The 26428-nt window shown below is 40.4% G+C and overlaps 1 protein-coding gene across 1 annotated transcript; it reads right to left on the bottom strand.

Moving 5' to 3' along the window:
- Nucleotides 1–15106: 15106 nt before the first annotated feature.
- LOC112566949 lies at nucleotides 15107–15586 on the bottom strand. The gene has a single exon (XM_025243379.1). The coding sequence runs from the start codon at nucleotides 15584–15586 to the stop codon at nucleotides 15107–15109; it is 480 nt and encodes a 159-aa protein (XP_025099164.1).
- Between the last annotated feature and the right edge of the window lie 10842 nt (nucleotides 15587–26428).

Below are 26428 nucleotides of genomic sequence, written 5' to 3' on the forward strand. Positions count from 1 at the left end.
TGGTTTACTTCTCATCAAGCTGTACACATGATATCAACTACTTCCAGTCTAGTGTCTTAAATGATATTAAAACGCCCTCTGAAGTCTGCTGCAGTCACTCCACTCTATGTGAAAAGATCTTTATAAACCTGACGCCTGACAGCTTCAACAATTAATTTTATTTCATACAAATTAAAAAATAAAAATTTAAAAGCAATGGCGACTTTACCGCACATTGATGATTTATACTCCATGAAGGTAAAGCATTAATAACTTTCTTCACCGACCCACCAACCCTCCAAAATAGCATGATAAATAATATTGAAATCTACAGAAGGTTAAACTTTAAAAAAGTATTCTATACACATTTATCTACAATATTTTAATGTAAAAGAGTTATAGAATACTCACAGAATAATACACAATTCAATTTAAAGAATATATACATTTATAACATATGCACACTCAATAATTATGCATACAAGCAATATATAGCTAAGGAAATAAAACTTCTCTAAAATAGTACACAAACCTCCACCAGCAAAGCATGCCATCCATGTCAAAAAATACAAGAACTATCAATAATTTCTCATTACTTCCTGTTATACACAATAAAGAAGTATATCTGCGCATTGAAATACAGACTGCAGGGATCTGCCCTACCCATAGTCTTGTAACTTACATAAATGAAGTTAGCTTTTTACATTTGCTTATATGGCAATTCTCCTGAAAACACTTTCCCTCCGTCCTTTTTTTCCCCACTCATTTTCATCCGAATTTATACACAATTTATTAATAATAATAATAATTGACATTTTATTATTAACATTTATTAACCATTTTAATGTAGAGGGCCGGTAGACCAGCGCTTGTTAGGTTTTTGGCAAGAAGTGCTGATGCATGCGAGAAAAGAAAAGTTACGATTGTGAAAGATCGCGAAAAGCGATCTGCTGATGCATATGTAAGATTGGTGCGAAAAGGGCACCGGAGGCTGATTGCCAGCACAAACAGAGCTGCGACGACAGAGGCGAGACAAGGAGACGGACAGCGAACAGGCGGAAGGCGGCGCGGCGTCGGAGCGGCAGCGATTAACAACATCTCGAAGGACTGCAGCCGATCAGAAAATTGACTTCCTCCGTCATCTGTAACAGGAGCGTTAACTTGTCACAGGCAAAGAGGAGATGGTCGTTGTATGTCTTCTCTGATGAAGTTAGTCTTGAGTTGTGGACAGTTGTAAAATATGTTTTCTGGCATTAAATAAATGGAACATGGTTTATTCTATTATTTAACACAGATGCTCTTACAGAGAGTCAGTTGTAGACAATAAAAAAATAATTGATTGACTTATTAACTAAACACCCGCCTTCACACACACATTCTTTTCCAATCGCACTTTCTCCTCTTGGTGAATGTTTGACTTTTGTACCTAAGAAGTTTGTATGATTAACAACTTGAGGGACAAAAAAATTGAAGGCGGTGGGTGGTTTGGAAACAATGTTATGTTTGGGAACATCGGAAGGAGGGGTTAAGTCAGCTTCCAAACCTAAGGGTAGCCTGTTAGCACAGTAAAAGTGTTGTATTGTTGTAAGAAGATAAACATGGTTGTGATTTGGAGTATTATTATTTGGTGTTCATTGATGTTTATGATTTTCTCCTCGCGTGTTCATCCTATGACATTTTCATACTCAATAATCTGTTCCTCCATTCGCTGAGAAGAAGAGATCCCAGTATAGCAGGAGCGGAACCTGTTTGTGTGAAGCAGGCTACCGTCCAGTTACAACCTCTCTCTCTCCCTGATCTGAGAACAAAGAGAGTTCAATAATGTTTTTTTTTAATTCCAGATTTTTGCTCATTAATTTCGCGAAACAGGAACACTTTTATAAGAGGAAAGGTTTTCTCTCTTCAGCAGAGCATGTAAATAGTCAGCTCACGTTTCATAACTGTTTTCTTGAAAATTGATTGAAAACGGGATTCGCGATACTTCACGGAAGGATTTTTTTACTTTAAACAGTCTGAAAAAAAAAAACCAACAACAATACACAAGCAAGTGGAAAAAGAAAGAAACAAGAGAGAAAAGCAATTGATGTGATTTGTAGTTATAATGACTATTGTTCAGCTCTCATTTAGATGTGCATAAACTTCTACACAAATCCAATATCAGAACGACTCAAACAAACACAGTAAATAACACAGAGAAAGTTTACACACAATTTAGCTAAAAAACATTGTGTTTTACTTCTGAGACAAACTAAGATGTTCTACAAATGTCGTGTTTTGATACCCTTTTGCACACGGCCTGAAAACTTTTTCTTCATAAATTACTTAGCAAAGGATTTAAGAATTGTTCTTGAAGCAAACGTTAGGAACCCATTCAACCAAATATATTAACATTAATGATTCCCCTCATCTTCAGTCGACATTGATATTGGAGATGAGGACCCCGATAAAAGCAATGAAGAAAATACTGGTACTACTATGTCGATGAACTTGTCAGTAGACAATATTAAACCTTATATGGAAAGTACCTCTAGGCATGGTAAGATCTGTTATATCACCACTATATCAGAATCCAATAGCCTAAAAATAAAAATAAATTGTTTGATTAGAGTTAAATTGGTCATTGCTCAAACCTGTTAACATGAAGCCTGAACATTGCTTATTGGGATCAAATTAAAGTTTTCACTAAGAAGAAAAACCTCAACACACACACGGACATAAATTCTGTCAACTGGTAGAGAAATTAAAGGTAACATCAAGAGTATAAAATTGCTTTTTTTATCAAAAATAAGGAATAAAATCAGGTCTGTTAACCGTTGCTATTTTTGAAAATTGTTTTTCTTCTTATGAGACATTATTAGATAAAAAGTTATGCGGTAAATTACGAGTAATATCTCAGTGCAGCAGTGGTTACACAAATGTCTCTCAGAATTTATGTGACTAAGAGATAACTATGCATCAGGGAATTTAGCTGCCACCAGATACGAAAACTGAAAAAATTTAATGTCATCAAAAAATTATTTTCATGACAAATTGTAAAATTAGCCAATTGCTACATCCTTAAAACATTTTACAATTACCTTACTTCCAGATAAGTTGTCATCAAATGTATTTGAAGAATACACACACTGAAATACACACACACACACACACACACACACACACACGCACAGTTGTTAAATTCACTAATGAGAGTGCGGGGAGGAGGGTTTATGAAAGCAGATTCCTAAAAAAAGCGAATATTCTTAGAATAAAAAATATTTTTACATCTAGTGTACACTCCATCATTTGTCCCGTGTTGCCACTCATTATCAGAGGCGCGGCACTACAAATTATTGACTCAAAGTAACCTATAAATAACGGTTTTCCATTGATGTCATCGTGTAAGCTTTACTTACTGTCAACTACCTGATGTCGACCTCAGTGGTTCGGCATAAAGAGTTATTTGTTCAACAAAGGTGAAAAACTTTTCAGCTTGAAAGTAAGTTATAATTTCTTTCTGCATCTTAGTCTAAATTTGATGATTAACATAGTCTGGGACGGCCAAAACCTTTTTAGCAGCACTCTCTGTCAGACTTTTACAACTGGCATTAGTTAAAAATTTAGTTTATTCCTTGTTACTCCTCGAGGAGCTGGTTTGCTCGGGGTGTGCCCTATCCAGCCCCATTTGCGCTTTTTGATGTCTTGGCTAGTGGCATTCTGGTTGAGTTTTATCCACAGGCTGCTGTTGGAGATCTTTGTAGGCCTTCTTATTCCCAGAATATGGCGTAGGCATCGGTTGGTAAAGGTCTGGAGCTTGTTGTTGATGGTGTTTGTCACTCTCCAGGTTTCAGAACCATACAGTAGGACAGCTTTCACATTGGTGCATAAGATGCGGGTCTTACTGCGGAAGGATAATACGCGGGAGTTCCAGATGGGACGTAGGCTGTTAAAAGTATACCTGGCCTTGTTTATGCAGCTTTTGATGTCATCATCCGCTCCACCCTCCTTGTTGATCATGATCCCCAGATAAGTGAAGTGGTCTGTTTCTATGATGTTCTCTTCTTGAATTTGGATTGGGAGTTCCTGCTGTTGTAGATTCTCATCCCTTCGGACTTCTTTCCGTTGACCTTTAAGCAATTCCCTCTCACATTTGCAGAGTAACCCCGACATAATCTCACAGGGGATGGACAGCACCACGACGCCCCGCCAACTGTTGCACTGAGAGAGATCCCCCTCCCCGGCAATCCCACCGGGTAGCCAAGCCTCCAGCCTGCCGAGACCAGCTCTCTATAAGTTCCCAGATCCCGTGTAGAAGGGGCTGCAAAACCGTTGCTGCCGTTTCCGGGTGTGTCCCATTGCCCCTGTGGGCATGCCATCCGGGGCTGCCGCTCTGCCACATTTCATGCTTTTGATAGTTTTGATGATTTCTGTCTTAGTGGGAGGAATGGTGTTGACATGAAGTTGTTCAGTTGCTGGTCGTATGTCAGATAAAGATAATAGACGAGGTCGATTCTGGATCTCTTTAAAGTGTTCCATCCAGCGGTCTCTTTGTACTGCATCGTTTGTTATGGTCTTGTCCTCTTTACCTTTCACTGGCTTGTTTTTGTTGATGTTCCTGGCTGACAGAGCGCGTGATATAGTCGCTTCATTTTTCCCTGTATAGCTGTTGTCTCTGCTTCCTCTGTCAGTTCATGGGTGAAGCGTCTATTTTAGTCTTTTCTTGAGTCAGTCTTTGCCCAGGCCCCTGGAGCCATCCATCCCCCGCGTTCTCCCTCCCTCATTCCCAAAACATCTGCACAGGCCGTCCTCCAAATGCTCCCGAGCGTCGACACCATTCCTCCACCGACTCCTCCTCAAAGGGACCCACACCCATCCCAGACGCCACAGCCACAAATTTCACCATATTTTCTTGCCCCCCGAGGCATTAAGCACTGAACCTGCGGTGTGGTCTGCTGGATCAATAAAGGACTTCAGCTTAATCTTGAAGACTGCCACTAGGAGATGGTGGACTGAAACAACATCTGCACCTCTCCTCAATCGGACATCTTGAAGACTCCATCCATGTCTCCCATAATGACCTCTAGATCTTCTCCTGGTGGGCGGCCACTGCAGGGGACTGTAGAAGTCTTCCCTTTCCTCTTCCTCTGCTGCATTTGTTGGAGCACAGCATTGGATGATGGTGATCTTCCTTTGGCACCTAATCCCGCTGACATGAGCCATGGTGAGACAGGCTCCCAGGTCATCAGTGCCCACGTTGCCTCTGTTGATATTAGCAGTGCTACTCCTGTGTATGATCGTGGTCCAGGCCTTGTGGCCAGAGTAAATAATGGTTTCTCCTTATGTTAATACGGTCTGGCCATTTGTGGTACTGTAGCGGTTTTTGTAACAGCTTTTGGTTTTACATGAGTGGGTTGTTAGCCCAAAGCAAAACACCCAACATGGAGGGCCAGGGTGCAACATTTTAGTCTTTCCTCTCCATGACAAACCTGTTCGGCTCCTGCCGACATAGCTCTGTGGATTGAAAAGGCACGCAAGCCACCACACCAATAAAAGGTAAATTGCCCAAATTGGTTGTATATCACCTTCAACATAAGCTGAGACAAGATTGACCGGGACAGTCAACTAAATAAACTTATGTTGATGGTGATCCCGACACTTCACAATAAAACTGTATACTTGGGTAATATTTTGTACTAAACTTGATAAGAAAGAATGCGTTTTGTGCAGATAACTACGATGATAGAGGCTTTCTCGTATAACGGGACTACCTTTGTGGGGCCAGGAGACGGAACCTCAGTGACTCTGCCCTCTAGCGACGGATCTCTGTCTTACGTCCCAGAAGGTTGCATCGTGGTCCGGTCAGATAGCTACAAACCTTGGGAAAACCCATACGACCTCGTCAGCCATAAGGTAGGCAGACTTGGAGGTGCGATCAAGCCTTTACTTTATCGAATGAGAGCAGATTTATTTCCCCCATAGGACTGTGAATGACAAATAAACGATTACGTTTAATTTGTACATTAAATAAGTCTCTGTGTATTGTACAGAGAAGGTAAGCAGTTAATAATGTTGTTATTTGACAGGACATACAAACTTAAGTTTTACACTTAAAGACTACTCACCCTGATCTTCTCTTCTCAAGTCACAAACGTGATACCAAAGAGCGTGACATGCACGCTTTCAAACATTAGTCAACCCCCACTTCTGTCATCATTAATTTTCCACTCTCGCCACACTCGCCCGCCACATAGACAGTAAAAACGATGAAAACAGTACTAGCAATTCAATAAGATGGACAAATAATCTAAACAAGTTTTCTGGAGCAGGCTGAAGTATTGGTCCGAATCATCCTCAACGCCACGGCCACGCCCCTTCTGTTCCTTTTCGGATTCCCAGCCAACATCCTCAACGCCGCTGTCTTCTACAGGCAGGGAATAGGGGAGAGGATCAACATGTGTTTGTTTCTGTTGTCTTTGACAGACCTCGTGGGTCTCACAGCGCAGTTCTTACGAAATTTGGAACAGATGTACAGAGCGTTAATCAAGGTTCGAGGTGTTCTCGAGGAAAACATTGTAGGTCAGTACTGAACTTATTTCCCTTCCTTTTCATCTTCTTAGGATGTATTAAGTATTCCACGACCACAAGAGCACAACATAAGCAATTATAATGGAGATTCTCGTTAATAATCAAAACTTAAATACATTCTGCAAACCCTTACGAACGTTAGCATGCATTCAAACACTCGCTTCAACACTCAAAAGTTAAAAAGAAATCGCTTTCGTCAGATTAAACAAAATCGTTCTTACAACCACATGACAACAGACACATGACCATTAATATCTCTCTTTTTCTTCGTTATTCGAACACAGGCTTCAACGGCTTCAGCAAAACTTCTCAGTTTATCATGTGTGTCATCGCGTGCGAGCGGTGCTTGTGTGTGTTCCTCCCTTTCAAGGCTCAGAAATACCTCAAGACTTCCAGCATGGCGGCCGTTATCGGGGTCGTTGGCGTGTTGCTGCTAGTCGGCAATAACCTCTACGCCGGTCACAAGCACACCTTTACCTGTGTCTTTGATCCTCTCACTAACGAGACGGACTTGGCCAGTAGCTACACCAGGTGAGTGATGAAACTCTGAAAATTATTAATATTAATTATTTAACTCTTTAACTTCCATCTATTCCTTATTTTCTTTCCTCTAGCTATTTTCTTGCTTGTCTTCTCTTATTCTCTATTCATTCCCTGATGTTTCTGCCACCCTCTCTCACTACATCTGTGTATGTGTGTTTGAAAAAGATCTCTTTTACGGGTTCCCTGGCTTCTCGTAACAGAGAAAAAAGAAAGAAAGCAAAAAAAAAAAAAATCCATCTGATGAATTAATTGGTATAAAATGTATCAATAAAACAAAACAAAAATCGCTACATAAAACCACAAACAAACAAGAGAAGGAAACAGTGATAGAAAAAAAGTGAGTAAAATAAGGGCAGAAATAAACAAAGAAAGAGAGAATACAAGAGATATACCAAATAATAAAAATCGCGAATCAACAAAATATTATCGAACGGTCTATCGAATGGCAGTCGCCATTATCCAGAACTTTTGTGGATTTTGAGAAGGCTTTTGACTCCGTAGACTGGGAAACAATCTGGAAACTGATGAAGCATCACGGATTTCCATTGAAGTTCATTGCCATCATCCAGCAGCTGTTTGAGGACTCAACATGCCAGGTAATACACAACGGAAAGCTGACTGACCCCTTCGCAGTGAGGACTGGAGTGAGGCAAGGTTGTATGCTCTCACAGACAATCTACCTGATCGTCATAGACTGGATCATGATAAGAACAACCTCTAACAGCAAAACGGGCGTTTAGTGGACTTTCGCCACCCAACCTGAGGATCTCGACTTTGCAAAAGACATCAGCCTGTTGTCCCACAAGCAACAACATGTACAGACAAAACACACTTGGCTCGCAGAAGAAGCAACAATGAATGGCCTGACCATCTACATCAAGAAGACGGAGGTAATGCAGATCAACAACAAGCAAGAAGCCCCAATACAACTACATGGAGAACGTATTACAGAGTCTGACCATATCACCTACCTTGGCAGCCAGGCCCGTTCTTAGCCCCCGCGGGGCCCGAGGCAAAGGGCATGTGCGGGGCCCTCACGCCACGATCACACGGTTTTAGTTGGGATCTAAAGTCACTTTTTTCCTCAGGGATATCTTGTCTTTTATCATTGACAGCACGCTGCATACACATTACAACATAAGCCTACGATTAATTTATTTCTAACGTTCGTCAATAGGTTACAATCAAAAGCGCGGGGCCCCTTGAAGCGCGGGGCCCTAGGCAGATGCCTCGTCCGCCTGCCCCTAAGCACGGCCCTGTTGGCAGCATAGTCAACAAAGATGGAGGTTCAGAGGAAGATGTAAAAAGGCGAATTAACAAAGCTAGGCTTGCATTCCACACCGTACGACCTATCTGGAACTCCAAAACTTTGTCTTTATACAGCAAGATCAGCATCTTTAATACAAATGTAAAGTCAGTCCCTCTATATGAATCTGAGACATGGCAAGTGACAAATGCCATCACCAACAAGATACAGACATTCGTCAACAGATGTCTGGGCCGCATACTCAACATCAGATGGCCCGTGAAGATCTCCAATACAGAGCTGTGGAAGAGAACTAGCCAAAAACTTGCCAGCCAAAACATCAAGAAGCGGAAGTGGGGCTGGATTGGTCACACCTTACGAAAGCCAGCCGACAATTTAAGAAGACAAGCTTTGAGATGGAACCCACAGGGGAGACGCAAGGTTGGGAGACTCAGTTGTGGAGATCAGTCCACAGGGAGGAAGAGACAGCTGGCATGACATGGTCCCAACTTAAAAGGGACGACAAGAACCGTGTCCGATGGCGGTATGTGCAGGGTTGTCCATGGGACATATTTTTCTATCCCATCCCATCCCGTCCCATGGCAATTTATGTCTGTCCCATCCCGTCCCATCCCACGGGACGTTTCCCATGGGATTCCCATGGTATTAACAATCCTATGGACAACACTGAAAACAACTTTTCGGCTTTTGTTCTATAATTCCTGCTACTTCACATACAATAGATGATTCAGAGGAAAGATTTAAATCCTTGATGAATGAAATAACAGTAAATTTATTTTGCAATATCAAGTATCGACTACCATGGGAAATACAAATGTGTGCTGTCCCGTTCCATCCCATCCCATGGGACGTTTCCCATGGGATTCCCATTCCTATGGACAACACTGGGTATGTGGTTGCGGCCCTATGCTCCACTGCGGACGGATAGGAAGAAGAAGGAGAAGTAATAAAAAACGTACTACATTGATAAGGTACAAACTGGCAATAAGAAAAAAAGTAGAATGATGATAATGAAAACTCTTTGATAAAGAAGTACATTGAATTTTCTTTTAATAATAAGATATTTATTTTTGTATTTCAGTTTTTACTTGGACAACAAATATTTTTTAGATATTATCGACATATTCATCTACACTGTTGTCTTCACAATCATCCTTCTGTTTGTTATCATCATCACCTCCATCCTCACCGTCATCAAGCTGTACCAAGCCTCTTCGTGGCGCCACCTACACGGAGCCGTGGGAAGTTTAAACAAAACACAACAGTCAAAGGAGTTGTCGAGACTTTCGAAGAAAGAAGTGGCGACCACCAAAATGTTGCTGGCTTCATCTCTCTTGTTCATTGTCTTCTTCTCGCCTGTCGTCATGTTGCAGTTGTCGCTTTACTGGGTGAAGGACCTCAGCAACTCAGGCCGCTACTACAACCTTCTGTCCGTACTGTGGAAAATCGTTTCTGTGTTAAGGATGGTGACTGCGTCCTTTAACTTTGTCATCTATTACCACATGGGGTCACGGTTTCGCACTACGTTAAAGGATATTTTGTCATGTGTGAAGAAGTAAGTGTTCCAAGCACTCACCTACAATCATTTATTCGGGACTGAGGGTCAGTTGAGCTAAGTTCTCCGTCGACGTGGTATCACTATCCTTACACTTGTCTAAGCTCAGACACCCTCTCAGGCTCAGCTACTGTAAAAAAAAAAAACTGCAGCAATAAAAGTTGTTAAGTACAAGTATACTGAGGTTTCCTCCTGCCTCGTTTCGTTAAAATGTTCAATTCCATCTGGTGCTGTCGCAAAAATGAGGTGTAGAGAGTCGGGTAAAGAATTTCAGCAGGTAAATGTTAAAAATCCCATGAGCCATGAGGAAAAAGTACAGAAGCTTTATTATAACTGATACCAGATTGTATCAGATTTTTATTACAGTCATCAATTCGAATTAGAATATACTGATACTATGAGAAGAACACTTTGAGCTGCTTACTCTGCAAGTTGTCGATACGCTGATCTGAAACCGCATATGAGAATATTTAAAAAGTACTTCTGTCTAAAAGTATATATAACCATTGGAGTGTGCGGACATGTGATTTAGCACATACATTTTTGCAAATAATATTATCATGGGACATCTATCAATGTTTGAGGCACCCTATGACAAAAAATAAAATAAATATAGCAAACAGTTTAATTAGGAATCATGGATGTGAAACATCATGATGACCTTACCATCTTTGTTTTTTATTTTGGTCTTGGTAGACTCTGAACATAAAAATGAGTTCTGTACCTGTCTTTCCCGGATACACAATTAATGAATAGTAATTTAAAATCCCGAGCCGTGTTCACAAATCTGCATGACCATAGACATGTTATTGAAGAACATCGTATTTAGTAGATTCGACCCATAGACCATAATATTAATAATATGTATGTAAAATGCTCTGACGCTCTTCGACATATTCCAACACCAAATATCTTCAATTCATTGAAACATGCATCCCCAAATAATAAAGTCTGGATGGTTCATCATGTCATAACAGCACAGAAACCTTCATATTCTCAATTCTTTCGAGGTTACTGTTACTGATGGATGTTGATTTGTCCAACATAATATCAAACTTAAATACTTTTATAGCTTACAGTGAGTTCATGGGAATGAAGCATCAACATTTGTTGCGAGTATATTTTAACACAACGATGAGAAGCCAATATTTACACTCCAAAGAGCAAAGGTCGCCTCAGACAGGGAGGTAAAAGACACAATCAGCGACTACAAAAGGAGATGACTGATGGGTTTCACCTTTGAGAGTTGACAACAGGCACTCTAGAGATAGAGATCCCATGGTATAATCCTGTAATGATTAAGAATTTGTAATTCTTTGTTCATAGAAGTGTGGAAAAGGTGTATAATTTTAAAGGAAAACATATACAGTGTAGCTGTCGAGACGGAATTCGAGCCACATTAATTATATGAAAAATTACTTTGTCTTAAATTTCTCTAAATAGGAGGAAATCAGGCTGCAAGCTGTGATCACTCGGTTTCATTCTTTATACTTATTAAAAAGAAATATATTTAGTTACATTTGATGGCCAGGTGTCACTATATTCTTAACTGATTAAAATTAAACACTTTTTTTTATCAAATTATAAAACCTTAATAAATTTGAAGGACGAGAAACAGAGAATGTGCCAGCTGCAGTCTAAACAGAGGTTAAAGAGCAAATATTAAAATCTTTTATACTGAATAAAATAAAAGGCAACATATTGGTATATTTGAAGTGATTATAATGAAACACTTTGCCTGTGATCTTTATTAGAATTAAGGGGTATTCTTCAGTAGTCGCTGTACTGATTAAAACGTTTCCCGTTTTTTTGTGTGTTTATATATCCTGTGTGTGTGTGATAAAAAAAAAAAAAGAGAGGAAGTACGCTTTGTGTCAATTAGTATCCCGGTATCAGGAGTTCTGTATCTGGATTACAATGTATAGATGTTAGGTTGGCGCTGTCAACGTGATCTGCTTGTCATCAAGGGATATCTCACATGTTTTCCAGCAATCTGCTATTAAATAATTTGTAATACCTGGAGGCGGTCATTTGGTAAAGGGAAAAAGGAGGGTTTAATAATGTTTATTATAATGCCAGATTTTTGCTCATCAAGTTTGTGAAATAGTCAGGCACACTTTCATTAGAGGAAAGGTGCCTCTCTCCATCAGAACATGTAAATAGTCAGTTCACGTTTCATAACTGTTTTCTGGAAAAATGATTGAAAACGGGATTCACGATACTTCACGGAAGGATTTTTGCTTTAAACTGTCAGAAAAAAAATACAACAACAATCAAGTGGAAAGGAAAGAAGCAAAGAAAGAGAAGCAAATCCTGTGATATGTAGTAACTTACATTAAGATGGAATAAACTTCTACACAAATCCAATGTCAGAACGACTCAAACGAATAATGTACATAACGCAGAGAAAGTTTAAACAATATTTAGCTAAAAAAAACCATTGTTTTACTTCAGAGAGAATATTACGGACGCCGGCATTCACACTAGCAACACACACATGACATCTGTACGCGTTCTTTCAACACAAAATACAACGACTGCCTGAGGCTGTGCACATGATGTTAATAAGTTTCGCAGGATTGTAGGAGATACAATACAGATCTATTTATAGCAACGTGTCAACGCTCAGTTCTTTGGAAAAGATGGTCGAAACCATCTATGACTAGTAAACATCTAATAATGCAATAGTCTCTATTTTTAATTATATAGGTATATCAATCTCTCAGTTCATATAACTGAAAAACAGTTTCCAATGTTTTAGTCCGCGGTGTATCAGTTGCAAACCATACTCCCAGTTTGTAGGGTGGTCGCCCTTTGCATGTACACTCAGAATACGAATAAAAAAATCACACTGGTAATCTACTAGAGGCGGATTTACCTTTCCCGAGAGGGTAGCAAATTCCATGTAGCTCGGCGACAGATGACACACCAAGGCTGTACACAATGGCCGTGTCGGGGAGGGGTTCACACAGTCACAGTAGCGGTACTCCAAGATGGCAATACGAAGCTAACAGTACACAGAGCCCACACACTACTCGGTGTTTCACCGAACGTGATCGATGACTCGTCTACATCTAATCCTCCTTCAGAAGGGCTCCAACACAATTTGCCAGTACACGGAGAAAACCTTGGATAGACAAGGAATTTCGCTGGCATCTACGCTTCTCCTCTTAGCTCACACACAACCTCCTTCTACTATTGTTAGTCGATGCCGTCTGCTTCTTCTCTATTTTTCGCTAGAGTGATCTCCCTTTTCTCTTTGACATTCTCACTCATTCTCCATTACATGTTATTTACCCTTGCAGTTCACAAACAGATAAGGGGTTAATCTAACCTAAAAAATTTAGGTACAAACTGATCCATGAAAGAAAAACTAAGAATCTTGTGTTTTGATACCCTTTAGCACAGCGCTTGAAAATTCTTTCTTCCTACATTAATTAGGAAAGGAATTAAAAGTTATTCTTGAAGAAAACGTTAGCAACATATTCAATCAAATATTTGAAAATTAATAATTCCACTCATCTGAAGACGACATTGGTGATGTAGGTGAGGACCCCGATAAAAGCAATTAAGAAAACACTGGTTCTACTATGTTGATGAATTGGTCAGTAGATATATTCAACCATATATGGACAGTACCTAGAGATATTGTCAGATGCTTGTTATACAACTTCTAAATAAGAATCCAATAGAATAAAAATAAAAATAATTGTTTTAATAGAGTTAAATTTGTCAATGCTCATACACATTAACATGAAGCCTGAACATGGCTTATTTGGATCAAATTAAAGTTTTCACTAAGAAGGAAAACCTCAACACATACACGGACATAAATTCTGTCAACTGGTAAAGAAACTAAAGCTAACATCAAGAATATAAAATTGCTTTCAAATAAGGAATAAAATCAGGTCTGTTAAATGCAGATATTTTTAAAAATTGTTTTTCTTCTGATATTATAAGAATATATAATGATGACATTAGAAGATAAATATTTATGCGATAAATTACGAGTAATATTTCTAAAGCAGCAGTGGTTACAGGCAAGTGTCGCTCAAAAATCATGTGGCTCAGATAATTATGCATCAGAGAATTTTGCTTCCACCAGTTACGAAAACTGAAAAAATTTTAATGTAATGGAAAAATTATTTTCATGACAAATTGTAAACTAAAGCAATTGTTACAGCCGAAAAACATTTGACAATTACCTTACTTCGAGATATGTTGTCCTCAAATGTATTTAAAGAACACAGACAAACACACACATAGGTTTTAACTTCACTAATGAGAGTTCGGTGCAGGAGGGTTTATGAAAACAGAATCCTAAGAAAAGTGAATATTCTCAGAATAAAAATATTTTTACATCTAGTGTACACTCCATCATTTGTCCCATGTTGCCACTCATTATCAGAGGCGCGGCACAATATTGACTCAAATCAACCTATAAATTTCGGTGTTCCTTTGATGTCATCATGTAAGCTTTACTTACTGTCGACTACCTGATGTCGACCTCATTGGTTTGGCATAAAGAGTTTTCAGTTGAACAGAGTGAATGTTTTTTGAAATTTGAAAGTAAGTTTCACTTTCTTTCTGCATCTCAGTCTGAATTTGATTGTTAACATAGCCGGGGATAACCAAAACCTTTGTAGCAGCAAGTTCTGTCAGACTTTTACAACTGGCATTAGTTACAAGTTTATTTTATTCCTTGTTACTCCTCGAGGAGCTGGTTTGCACGGGGTGTGTCCTATCCAGCCCCATTTACGCTTTTCGATGTCTTGGCTAGTGGCATTCTGGTTGAGTTTTTTCCACAGGCTGCTGTTGGAGATCTTTTCATGCCATCTTATTCCCAGAATATGGCGAAGGCATCCATTGGTAAAGGTCTGGAGCTTGTCGTTGATGGTGTTTGTCACTTTCCAGGTTTCAGAACCATACAGTAGGACTGCTTTCACATTGGTGCATAAGATGCGGGTCTTACCGTGGAGGGATAATGCTCTGGAGTTCCAGATGGGGCACGTCTGTTAAAAGTATACCTGGCCTTGTTTATGCAGCTTTTGATATCATCATCCGCTCCACCGTCCTTGTTGACAAAGATCCCCAGATAAGTGAAGCGGTCTGTTTCTAGGATGTTCTCTTCTCGAAGTTGGATTGGGAGTTCCTGCTGTTGTTTAATCTCATCACTTCGGTTTTCTTTCCGTTGACCTTTAAGCAATTCCCTCTGCTTCTTCGGCTAGCTTACTCAGTTTGGTTTGTGCATGTTGTTGTAGATGAGATATATGACTGATGTCATCTGCAAAGTCCAGATCCTCTAGCTGTTTGCTGAAGTTGTACTGGATACCGGTGTTGTCTTGTGTTGTCCCGCGCACAATCCAGCCCATGACCATCGGGAAGACCGCTGGAAACAACATGCAACCATGTCCCACGCCGGTCATCACCACAAAAGGTCCAGCGAGTCCGCCACTGTGAACAACTTGGCAGGATGAGACCCCGCACAACCCCCAGATGACGCCCATGAGCACAGGTGGAATGACACAGTGGACCCCCAGCCCCAAGACGATGTCCGTGCCCACACTGCCTAATGCCCTCCCGAAGTCCACAAAAGCCACACAGAGGGGGGACCGCCACCCAACATACCGCACAATGACAACACAGACGGTGGCAGTGCGGTCAGCGCAACGATCCATCCTGTCGAAACCCCGCCCGCTCCGGTCCCAGCCTTCCGTCCAGCGACCATCCCCCAGCATCTGCAGAGTCTACCCCGACAGAATCACAGGGGATTGACAGCAGCACGACGTCCTTTTCTTGAGTCAGTCTTGCCCAGGCCCCTTGAGCCATACATCCCCCGCGTTCTCCCTCCCTCCTTCCCAGAACATCTGCACAGGCCGTCCTCCAAATGCTCCCGAGGGTCGACCAGCGTTCCTCCACCGACTCCTCCTTAAAGGGACCCACACAAATCCCAGACGCCACAGCCACAAATTTCACCTATTTTCTTGCCCCCCGAGGCATTGAGCAGTGAGCCACGGTGTGGTCTGCCTGCTGGATCAATGAAGACCTTCAGCTTAATCTTGAAGACTGCCACTAGAAGCTGGTGGTCTGAAACAAATATCTGCACCTCTCCTCAATCGGGCATCTTGAAGACTTCATTCTTGTCTCCCATAATGACCTCTAGATCTCCTCCTGGTGGGCAGTCAAGCAGAGAGTGTAGAAGTCTTCCCTTTCCTCTTCCTCTGCTGCATTTGTTGGAGCACAGCATTGGATTATGGTGATCTTCCTTTGGCACCAAATCCCGCTGACGTGAGCCACGGTGAGACTGACTCCCAGGTCATCAGTGCCCACGTTGCCTCTGTTGATATTAACAGTGCTACTCCCTGGGTGTGATCGTGGTCCAGGTCCTTGTGGCCAGAGTAAATAATGGTTTCTCCTTATGTTAGTACGGTCTGGCCATTTGTGGTACTGTTGCAAATTCTGCAACAGCTTTTGGTTTTACATGAGTGAGTTGTTAGCCCAAAGCAAAACCCCCAACATGGAGAGCCAGGGTGCAACATTTTAATCTGTTCTCTCCAATGACAAACCTTTTCGGATTGGTTGGACCTGCCAGGCGCATAAGGCTCCTGCCTACATAGCTCTGTGGATTGAAAATGCGCGCAATCCCCCACACCACTAAAAGGTAAATTGCCCCAATTGTATATCACCTTCAACATAAGATGAGACATGATAGACCGGGACAGTCAACTAAATAAACTTATGTTGACGGTGATCCCGACACTTCACAATAAAGCTGTATGCTTGGTTAAAATTTTGTAATAAATTTGAAAAGAAAGAATGAGTTTTGTGCAGATAACTACGATGCTAGAGGCCAGCTGGTATCATGGGACCACCTCTGTGGGGCCAGGAGACGGAACCTCAGTCACTCTGCCCTCTAGCGACGGATCTCTGTCTTACGTCCCAGAAGGTTGCATCGTGGTCAGGTCAGATAGCAACAAACCTTGGGAAAACCCATACGACCTCGTCAGCCATAAGGTAGGCAGACTTGCGCACAAGCCTTTACTTTATCTAATGAAAGAACAAATTTATTTCCTCCATAGGACTGTGAATAATAAACGATTACGTTTAATTGCACAATAAATAAGGCTCTGTGTATTGTACAGAGAAGGTAAGCAGGTGATAATGTTGTTATTTGACAGGACATACAAACTTAAGTTTTACACTTAAAGACTACTTACTCTTCCCAAGTCACAAACGTGATACCAAAGACCGTGACGTCACGATATCAAACATTAGTCAACCCCCACTTCTCGCCACACTCGCCCGCCACATAGACAGTAGAAATGATGAAAACAGTACTAGAAATTATATAAGATGGACAAATAATCTAAACAAGTTTCCCTGTTGATATTTTTTCTGGAGCAGGCTGAAGTCTTGGTTCGAATCATCCTCAACGCCACGGCCACGCCCCTTCTGTTCCTCTTCGGATTCCCAACCAACATCCTCAACGCCGCTGTCTTCTACAGGCAGGGACTAGGGGAGAGGATCAACATGTGTTTGTTTGTGTTGTCTTTGACAGACCTCGTGGGTCTCACAGCGCAGTTCTTACGAAATTTGGAACAAATGTACAGGGCGTTAATCAAAGTTCGAGGTGTTCTCGAGGAAAACATTATAGGTCAGTACTGAACTTATTTCCCTTCCTATAGTTTCTTCTTTGGATGTATTAAGTATTCCACAAGAGCACAAATAAGCAATTATACTGGAGATTCTCGCTAATAATCAAAGCATAAATACACTGTGCAAACCCTTACGAACGTTAGCATGCATTTATACACTCGCTTAAACACTCAAAAGTTTACAAGAAATCGCTTTCGTCGGTTAAACAAAATCTTTCTGACAACCACATGACAACAGACAAACGACCATTAATTTCTCTCTTTTTCTTCGTTATTCGAACACAGGCTTCAACGGCTTCAGCAAAACGTCTCAGTTTATCATGTGTGTCATCTCGTGCGAGCGGTGCTTGTGTGTGTTCCTCCCTTTCAAGGCTCAGACATATTTCAAGACTTCCAGCATGGCGGCCGTTATCGGGGTGGTGGGCGTGTTGCTGCTAGTCGGCAATAACCTAGTCGCCGCTCACAAGCACACCTTTACCTGTGTCTTTGATCCTCTCACTAACGAGACGGACTTGGCCAGCAGCTACACCAGGTGAGTGATGAAACTCTGAAAATTATTAACATTGATTATTTAAAGCTGACGGACTCCTTCGCAGTGAGGTCTGGCGTGAGGCAAGGTTTTATTCTCTCACTGACAATCTTCCTGATCGTCATAGACCTGATCATGAGAAGAACAACCTGTAACAGCAAAACGGGCGTTCAGTGGTCCTTCGGCATCCAACCTGAGGATCTCGACTTTGCGGATGACATGAGCCTGTTGTCCCACAAGCAGCAACGTACATAAGACAAAGCTCACTCGGCTCGCAGAAGAAGCAACAATGAATGGCCTGACCATCTACATCAAGAAGACAAGAAGACGGAGGTAATGCAGATCAACAACAAGCAAGAAGCCCGGTACACGGACTTTTCGTCGCCGAACGTTTCGCCGCCGGACGTTTCGGAGCCGGACGTTTTGCCGACGAACATTTCGGCATTTCACGTGGGACCTTTAGCCGAAGTCAAGTGTGTGACGCCCCTTAGCTCACACATTTCTCTCGCCATTGTATCAATGTATCAGTGAACTCTCTCTCACTATCCCTCCTCATGTGAACCGTTAGCTCACACATTTCTCTCGCCATTGTATCAATGTATCTCAAAGCTGTTGCGCATAATCTGTGACAATCAAAGTGAACTGTCTGTGAAGTTTGTGTGTAAAATTTGTTTGAAATAAAGAATTATTGTGTAATCTAGTAGTTACTTTCATTCTTTGAGAACTAAGTAAGCTCTCTCTCTCTCTGACATAATGCGTCAAAAAGTCTGTTGGCTAAACGTCCGTTCGGCAAAACGTCCGACTCCGAAACGTCCGGCGGCAAAACTTCCGCACACGGAAGCCCCAATACAACTACATGTAGAACGTATTACAGAGTCTGACCGTTTAACCTACCTTGGCAGCATAGTCAACAAAGATGGAGGTTCAGATTAAGATGTAAAAAGGCGAATTCACAGTCAGGCTTGCATTCCACACTCTACGACCTATCTGGAACTCCAAGGCATCGTCTCTACACACCAAGATGAGCATCTTTGATACAAATGTAAAGTCAGTCCTTCTATATGGATCGGAGACATGGCGAGTGACAAATGCTTTCACCAACAAGATACAGACATTTGTCAACAGATGTCTGCGCCGCATACTCAACATCAGATGGCCCGAGAAGATCTCCAATACAGAGCTGTGGGAGAGAACCAGCCAAAACATCAAGAAGTGGAAGTGGGGCTGGATTGGTCACACCTTACGAAAGCCAGCCGACAATTTAAGAAGACAAGCTTTGAGATGGAACCCACAGGGAGGCGCAAGGTTGGGAGATTCAGTTGTGGAGATCAGTCCACACGAAGGAAGAGACAGCTGGCATGACATGGTCCCAACTTAAAAGGGACGCAGAGAACTGTGTCGGATGGCGGTATGTGGTTGCGGCCCAATGCTCCACTGGGGGCGCATAGAAAGAAGGAGAAATAATAATAAAACGTACTACATTGATAAGGTACAAACTGGAAATTAGAAAAAAGGTAGAATGATGATAATGAAAATTCTTTGGCAAAGAAGTATATTGAATTTTCTTTTAATAATAAGATATTTATTTTTGTATTTCAGCTTTTACTTGGACAACAAATATTTTTTAGATATTATCGACGTATTTGTCTACACTGTTGTCTTCACAATCGTCCTTCTGTTTGTTATCATCATCACCTCCATCCTCACAGTCAACAAGCTGTACCAAGCCTCTTCGTGGCGCCACCTACACGGAGCCGTGGGAAGTTTAAACAAAACACAACAGTCAAAAGAGTTGTCGAGACTTTCGAAGAAAGAAGTGGCGACCACCAAAATGTTGCTAGCTTCATCTCTCTTGTTCATTGTCTTCTTCTCGCCTGTCGTCATGTTGCAGTTGTCGCTGTGGTGGGTGAATGACCTGAGCAGCTCAGGCCGCTACTACAACCTTCTGTCCGTACTGTGGAGAATCGTTAATGTGTTACGGATGGTGACTGCGTCCTTTAACTTTGTCATCTATTACCACATGGGGTCGCGGTTTCGCACTACGTTAAAGGATATTTTGTCATGTGTGAAGAAGTAAGTTTTCCAAGCACTCACCTACAATCATTTATTTGGGACTGAAGGTCAGTTGAGCTAAGTTCTCCGTCGACGTGGTATCACTATCCTTACACTTGTCTAAGTTCAGACACCCTCTCAGGCTCAGCTACTGTAAAAGAAAATTTCAATACTTTATAACTTTTATTAATTTAATCTAACTGCAGCAATAAAAGTTGTTAAGTACAAGTATACTGAGGTTTCATCCTGCCTCGTTTAGTTAAAATGTTCAACTCCATCTGGTGCTGTCACAAAAATGAGGTGTAGAGAGTCGGGAAAAAGATTTCAGCAGGTAAATTTTCAAAGTACCATGCGCCATGAGGAAAAACGGAAGCTTTATTATAACTGATACCAGATTGTAACAGATTTTTTATGACAGATATCAATTCGAATAAGAATATACTTATACTATGAGAAGAAACTGCGAGCTATTTTACTGCGCAAATTGTCGATACGCTGATCTGAAACCGCATATGATAATATTTAAAAAGTACTTCTGTCTTAAAGTATATATAACCATTGGAGTGTGAGGACATGTTATTTAGTACATACATTTTTGCAAATAATATTATCATGGTACATCTATAAATGCTTGGGGCCCCCTAGGACAAGTAATAAAATAAATATAGCAAACAGTTTAATTGGGAATCATGGATGTGAAATATCATGATGACCTTACGATCGTTGTTTTTTGTTTTGGTGTTGGTAGACTCTGAACATAAAGATGAGTACTGTACATGTCTTTCCAGACACACAATCAACGAATAGTAATTTAAAATCCCGAGCCGTATTCACAAATCTGTATGACCATAGACATGTTATCGTATTAAGTAGATTCGACCCATAGACCATAATATAAACGTAAAATGTCTGACGCTCTTTGAAATATTCCAACACCTAATATCTTCAATTCATTCAAACATACCTTCCAGAATAATAAGGTCTGGAAGCTTCATCATGTCATAACAGCACAGAAACCTTCATATTCTCAATTCCTTCGAGGCTACTGTTACTGATGGATGTTGATTCGTCCAACATAACATCAAACTTAAATACTTTTATATCTTACAGTGATTTCATGAAACATTAACCTTTGTTGCGATTATATTTTAACACAATGATTATAATCCAATATTTACACTCCAGAGGGCAAAGGTCGCCTCGTACAGTAGGGGAGGGAAAAGACACAATCAGCGACTACAAAAGAGATGACTGATGGGTTTCCACTTTGAGAGTCGACAACAGGCACTCTTGAGATGGTGATCCCATGGCATAATCCTGTAATATTTAAGAATTTGTAATTCTTTGTTCACAGAAGTGTGGAAAAGGTGTATTATTTTAAGGAAAGCATGTACTGAGTATAGCAGTGGAGACGGAATTCGAGCCACAATAAAAACACACACATTATATGAAAAAAAAATTACTTCGTCTTAAATTTCCCTAAATTGGAGGAAATCAGGGTGCAAGCTGTGATCACTAGGTTTCATTCTTTATACTTATTAAAGAGAAATATATTTAGTTACATTTGATGGTCAGGTGTCACTATATCCTCAACTGATTTAAATTAAACATTAAGCATTTTGATCAAAATTAAACTCTTTTTTTTTATCAAATTATAAAACCTTAATAAATTTGAAGGACGAGAAATAAGAGAATGTGCCAGCTGCAGTCGAAATAGAGATTAAAGAGCAAATATTAAAATGTTTTACACTGAATAAAATTAAAGGCAACATATTTGTATATTTGAAGTGATTATAATTAAACAGTGTGCCTGTGATCCTTATTACAATCAAGTGCTTTTTTTTAGTAGTCATTGTACTGATTAAAAGGTTTACGATTTGTGTGTGTTTGTGTGTGTTTATATCCAGTGTGTGTGTGTGTGAGATATAAGAAAAAGAGAGGAAGTACACTTTGTGTCAATTAGTATCCGGGTATCCGGAGTTCTGTATCTGGATTACAATGTATAGATTGTACGATTGTACAATAGATTGTACGATTCTTAACCTGTGGGGCGCGTTTCTTATACCGGTATTAGTGAAATTAGCTTACATTGCTGGCTAAGGGGGTCGCGAGGACTTACATTTGTTCGTCAGGGTGGTGTCACTAGTAAAAGGTTGAGAACCGCTAGTATAGATGTTAGGATGGCGCTGTCAACTTGATCTGCTTGTCATCAAGGGATATCTCACATGTTTTCAGCAATCTGCTATCAAAATATTTTGTAATACCTGGAGGCGGTCATTTGGTAAAGGAAAAGAGAGTTTAATAATGTTTATTATAATGCCAGATTATTGCTCGTCAAGTTTGTGAAATAGTCAGGCACACTTTCATTAGAGGAAAGGTGCCTCTCTCCAGCAGAACATGTAAATAATGAGTTCACGTTTCATAACTGTTTTCTTGAAAATTGATTGAAAACGGGATTGACCATACTTCACGAAAGGAATTTTTCTTTAAACTGTCAGAAAAAAAGTAACAACAATAGACAAGAAAGTGGAAAAAGAAAGAAACAAAGAAATAGAAGCAAATCCTGTGATATGTAGTTATAATAACCATTGTTTAACTCACATTAAGATGTGAATAAACTTCTACACAAATCCAATGTCAGAACGACTCAAACGAATAATGTAGATAACGCAGAGAAAGTTTAAACAATATTTAGCTAAAAAAAACAACATTGTTTTACTTCTGAGAGAATGTTACGGACGTCGGCATTCACACTAGCAACACACACACGACATCCGTACGCGTTCTTGCAACACAAAATACAACCATTGCCTGAGGCTGTGCACATGATGTTAATAAGTTGGTCAAGATTGTACGAGGTAGAATAAAGATCTATTTATAACAACGTGTCAACGCTCAGTTCTTTGGAAAAGATGGTCAAAACCATGTATGACAAGTAACCATCTAATAATGCAAAAGTCTGCATTTTTAATTAGATAGGTATATCAATCTCTCAGTTCATATAAATTAAAAACAGTTTCCAATGTTTTAGTCCGCGGTGTATCAGTTGCAAACCATACTCACAGTTTGTAGGGTGGCCGCCCTTTGCAATACAGTCAGACTACGAATAACACAAATCACACTGGTAATCTACTAGAGGCGGATTTTCCTTTCCCGAGAGGGTAGCAAATTTCATGTAGATCGGCGACAGATGACAGTCCGAGGCTGTACACAATGGCCGTGTCGGGGAGGGGTTCACACAGTCACAGTAGCGGTACCAAGATGGCAATACGAAGCTAACAGTACACAGAGCCCACACACTACATGTACTCGGTGTTTCACCGAACGTGATCGATGACTCGTCTACATCTAATCCTCCTTCAGACGGGCTCCAACACAATTTGCCAGTACACGAGAAAACCTTGGATAGGCAAGGAAGTTCTTCGAAAGAGCTGGCATCTACTCTTTTCCTCTTAGCTCACACACAAAGTTCTTCTATTATTGTCCGCCGATGCCGTCTGCTTCTTCTCTATTTTTCGCTAGAGTGATCTCCCCTTTCTCTTTGACATTCTCACTCATTCTCCATTACGTGTTATTTACCCTTGCAGTTCACAAACAGATAAGGGGTTAATATAACTTAAAAAAAATTTAGGCACGGATGATGATGATGTCTATTTATAATGTGCAGGTATCCATTAAGAAGAATGCTCATTGCGCAGCAAAAAAAAACCAAAAAAAACAAAACAAAAAACAAACAAACAACAACAACAAACGAACAAAAAACAAAACAAAAAACTGATCCGTGACAGAAAAACTAAGAATCTTGTGTTTTGATACCCTTTAGCACAGCGCCTGAAAATTCTTTCTCCCTACATTAATTAGGAAAGGAATTAAAAGTTATTCTTGAAGCAAACGTTAGCAACATATTCAATCAAATATTTGAAAATTAACAATTCCACTCATCTGCAGTCGACATTGGTGATGTAGGTGAGGACCCCGATAAAAGCAATTAAGAAAAACTGTTACTATTATGTTGATGAATTGGTCAGTAGATATATAACCCCCTACCACTCGGTTACATATATTCTATCATATATGGACAGTAGCTACAGACATTGTCAGAAGCTGTTATACAACCACTACATAAGAATCCAAAAGTATAAAAATAAAAATAATTGTTTTAATGGAGTTAAACTGGTCAATGCGCATACATGTTAACATGAAGCCTGAACATGGCTTATTTAGATCAACTTAAACTTTTCACCAACAAGAAAACCTCAGCCAACACGGACATCAATTCTGTCAACTGGTAAAGAAATGAAAGCTAACATCAAGAGGATACAATTGCTTTCAAATAAGGAATAAAATCAGGTCTGTTAGCTGTGGGTATTTTTGAAAATTGTTTTCCTTCTGATAAGAGACATTATAAGATAAATACTTATGCGGTAAATTACGAGTAATATTTCTAAAGCAGCAGTGGTTACAGGCAAGTGTTGATCAAAAATTTTGTGACTCAGAGATAAGTATGCCATAGAGAATTTTGCTGCCGCCAGATACAAAAACTTAAAATATTATTATATCTTGGAAAAATTATTTTCAAGACAAACTGTAAACTAAGGCAATTGTTACAGCCGAAAACCATTTGACAATTACCTTACTTCGAGAAAAGTTGTCCTCAACTGTATTTGAAGAATATATTCAGAAACACGCACAGTTTTTAACTTCACTAATGAGAGTGCAGGGAGGAGTGTTTATGACAGAGGAATCATAAAAAAGCAAATAATCTCACAATAAAAATATTTTTACATCTAGTGTACACTCCATCATTTGTCCCCTGTTGCCACTCATTATCAGAGGCGCGGCACAATATTGACTCACAACAACCTATAAATAGTGGTTTTCTTTTGATGTCATCATGTAAGCTTTACTTACTGTCGACTACTTGACGTCGGCCTCAGTCGTTAGGCATAAAGAGTTATTGGTTCAACAAGGGGGAAAAATTTTTCAATTTGAAAGTAAGTTTCAATTTCTCTCTGCATCTTAGTCAAATTGTTTCTGCATCTAAGTCTAAATTTGATTATTAACATATCCGGAAAGAGTGAAAACTTATTTATCAGCTAACGTTGTCAGAATCTTATAACATTGGTTAAAAGCTTAGTTTATTCCTTGTTACTCCTCGAGGAGCATAGTGCCGTAACAACACCTCACCAGCGGACGCGAATGTCGGTTGCCTCACTCTCAGAACATCTGCACAGGCCGTCCTCCAAATGCTCCCGAGCGTCAAACAGCGTTCCTCCTCCGACTCCTCAATCCTGAAAGGGCCAAACACCCACTCCTGACCCCACAGCCACAAATGTCCCCTATCTTATTGGCCTCGAGGCATTGAGCACTGAAGCTGCGGTGTGGTCTGCATGCTGGATCAATGAATGACCAGCTTAATCTTGAAGTTTCCACTAGGAGCTGCTGGTCTGAAGCAACATCTGCACCTCTCCTCAATCAGACATCTTGAAGACTCCTTTTTCACCTTCGAGCAACTGTTATATGGCCAATCTGTTTTTCTGTCTAGCCATCAGGGGAAGTCCAAGTTGTCATGTGTATTAATTTTGCGTGGGAGCACAGTGCTACCCATGACATGGTCATTGAAAGTGAAGAAAGTCTGTGAAGAGCTCCCGACCTTTGGTGAAGACGCCGACTCCATGTCTTCCCATGTTGAGTTTTTTGTTGATGTTATCATTTCCCACTCCAGCATCCATGTCAACCATAATGCTCACATTTATATGGTTCGACTTCCTACTGCACCATCTTTAAATGTTATCAGTACCTCTGGAAAGTGGAGAAAGATTTGCTCAGCGAGAGCTGTTTATTAGCGTGTTATAATCAACAAACGATGCTCATTATTTCAAATAATTTAGTAGACAGCTAAGAGTTAGCCATCAAACTCTAAACTACTTGAAGTGTTACAAATCTGGCACAGGTCATAATATATTGTGTTTATCTTGAAGGTTGTGTACAAGTAGGTCTGGAAAAGTAGAAAGGTATTCCGACTATTATTACTACTCTCTCTCCTAACTGCAACCAGTTGTTGAGGAACACGATGACTCACAGCTATGGTGAATGGGCTACAGTGACCCATCCTGCGACCATCTCAACAGACTTTCAGCCAGTCTACTAATTAAATGTATTCAGCTCCCGTCGATGTCCTCCTCTGATGGCCTCCTTCCCTTTTGGACTGTATGTGGTCGGGTGTCGTGTCAAGTAAGATTATGGTAGTGGAGCTGAGTCTACCTGTGAGAGCCTGCAACTCA

The sequence above is a fragment of the Pomacea canaliculata genome, linkage group LG6 (assembly GCF_003073045.1).
Source record: "Pomacea canaliculata isolate SZHN2017 linkage group LG6, ASM307304v1, whole genome shotgun sequence".
Classification (NCBI taxonomy): domain Eukaryota; kingdom Metazoa; phylum Mollusca; class Gastropoda; order Architaenioglossa; family Ampullariidae; genus Pomacea; species Pomacea canaliculata.

Excerpts from the sequence above, each read along its gene's own strand:
- LOC112566949 (XM_025243379.1), bottom strand. The coding sequence starts at position 15,586 with ATGGATCGTTGCGCTGACCGCACTGCCACCGTCTGTGTTGTCATTGTG.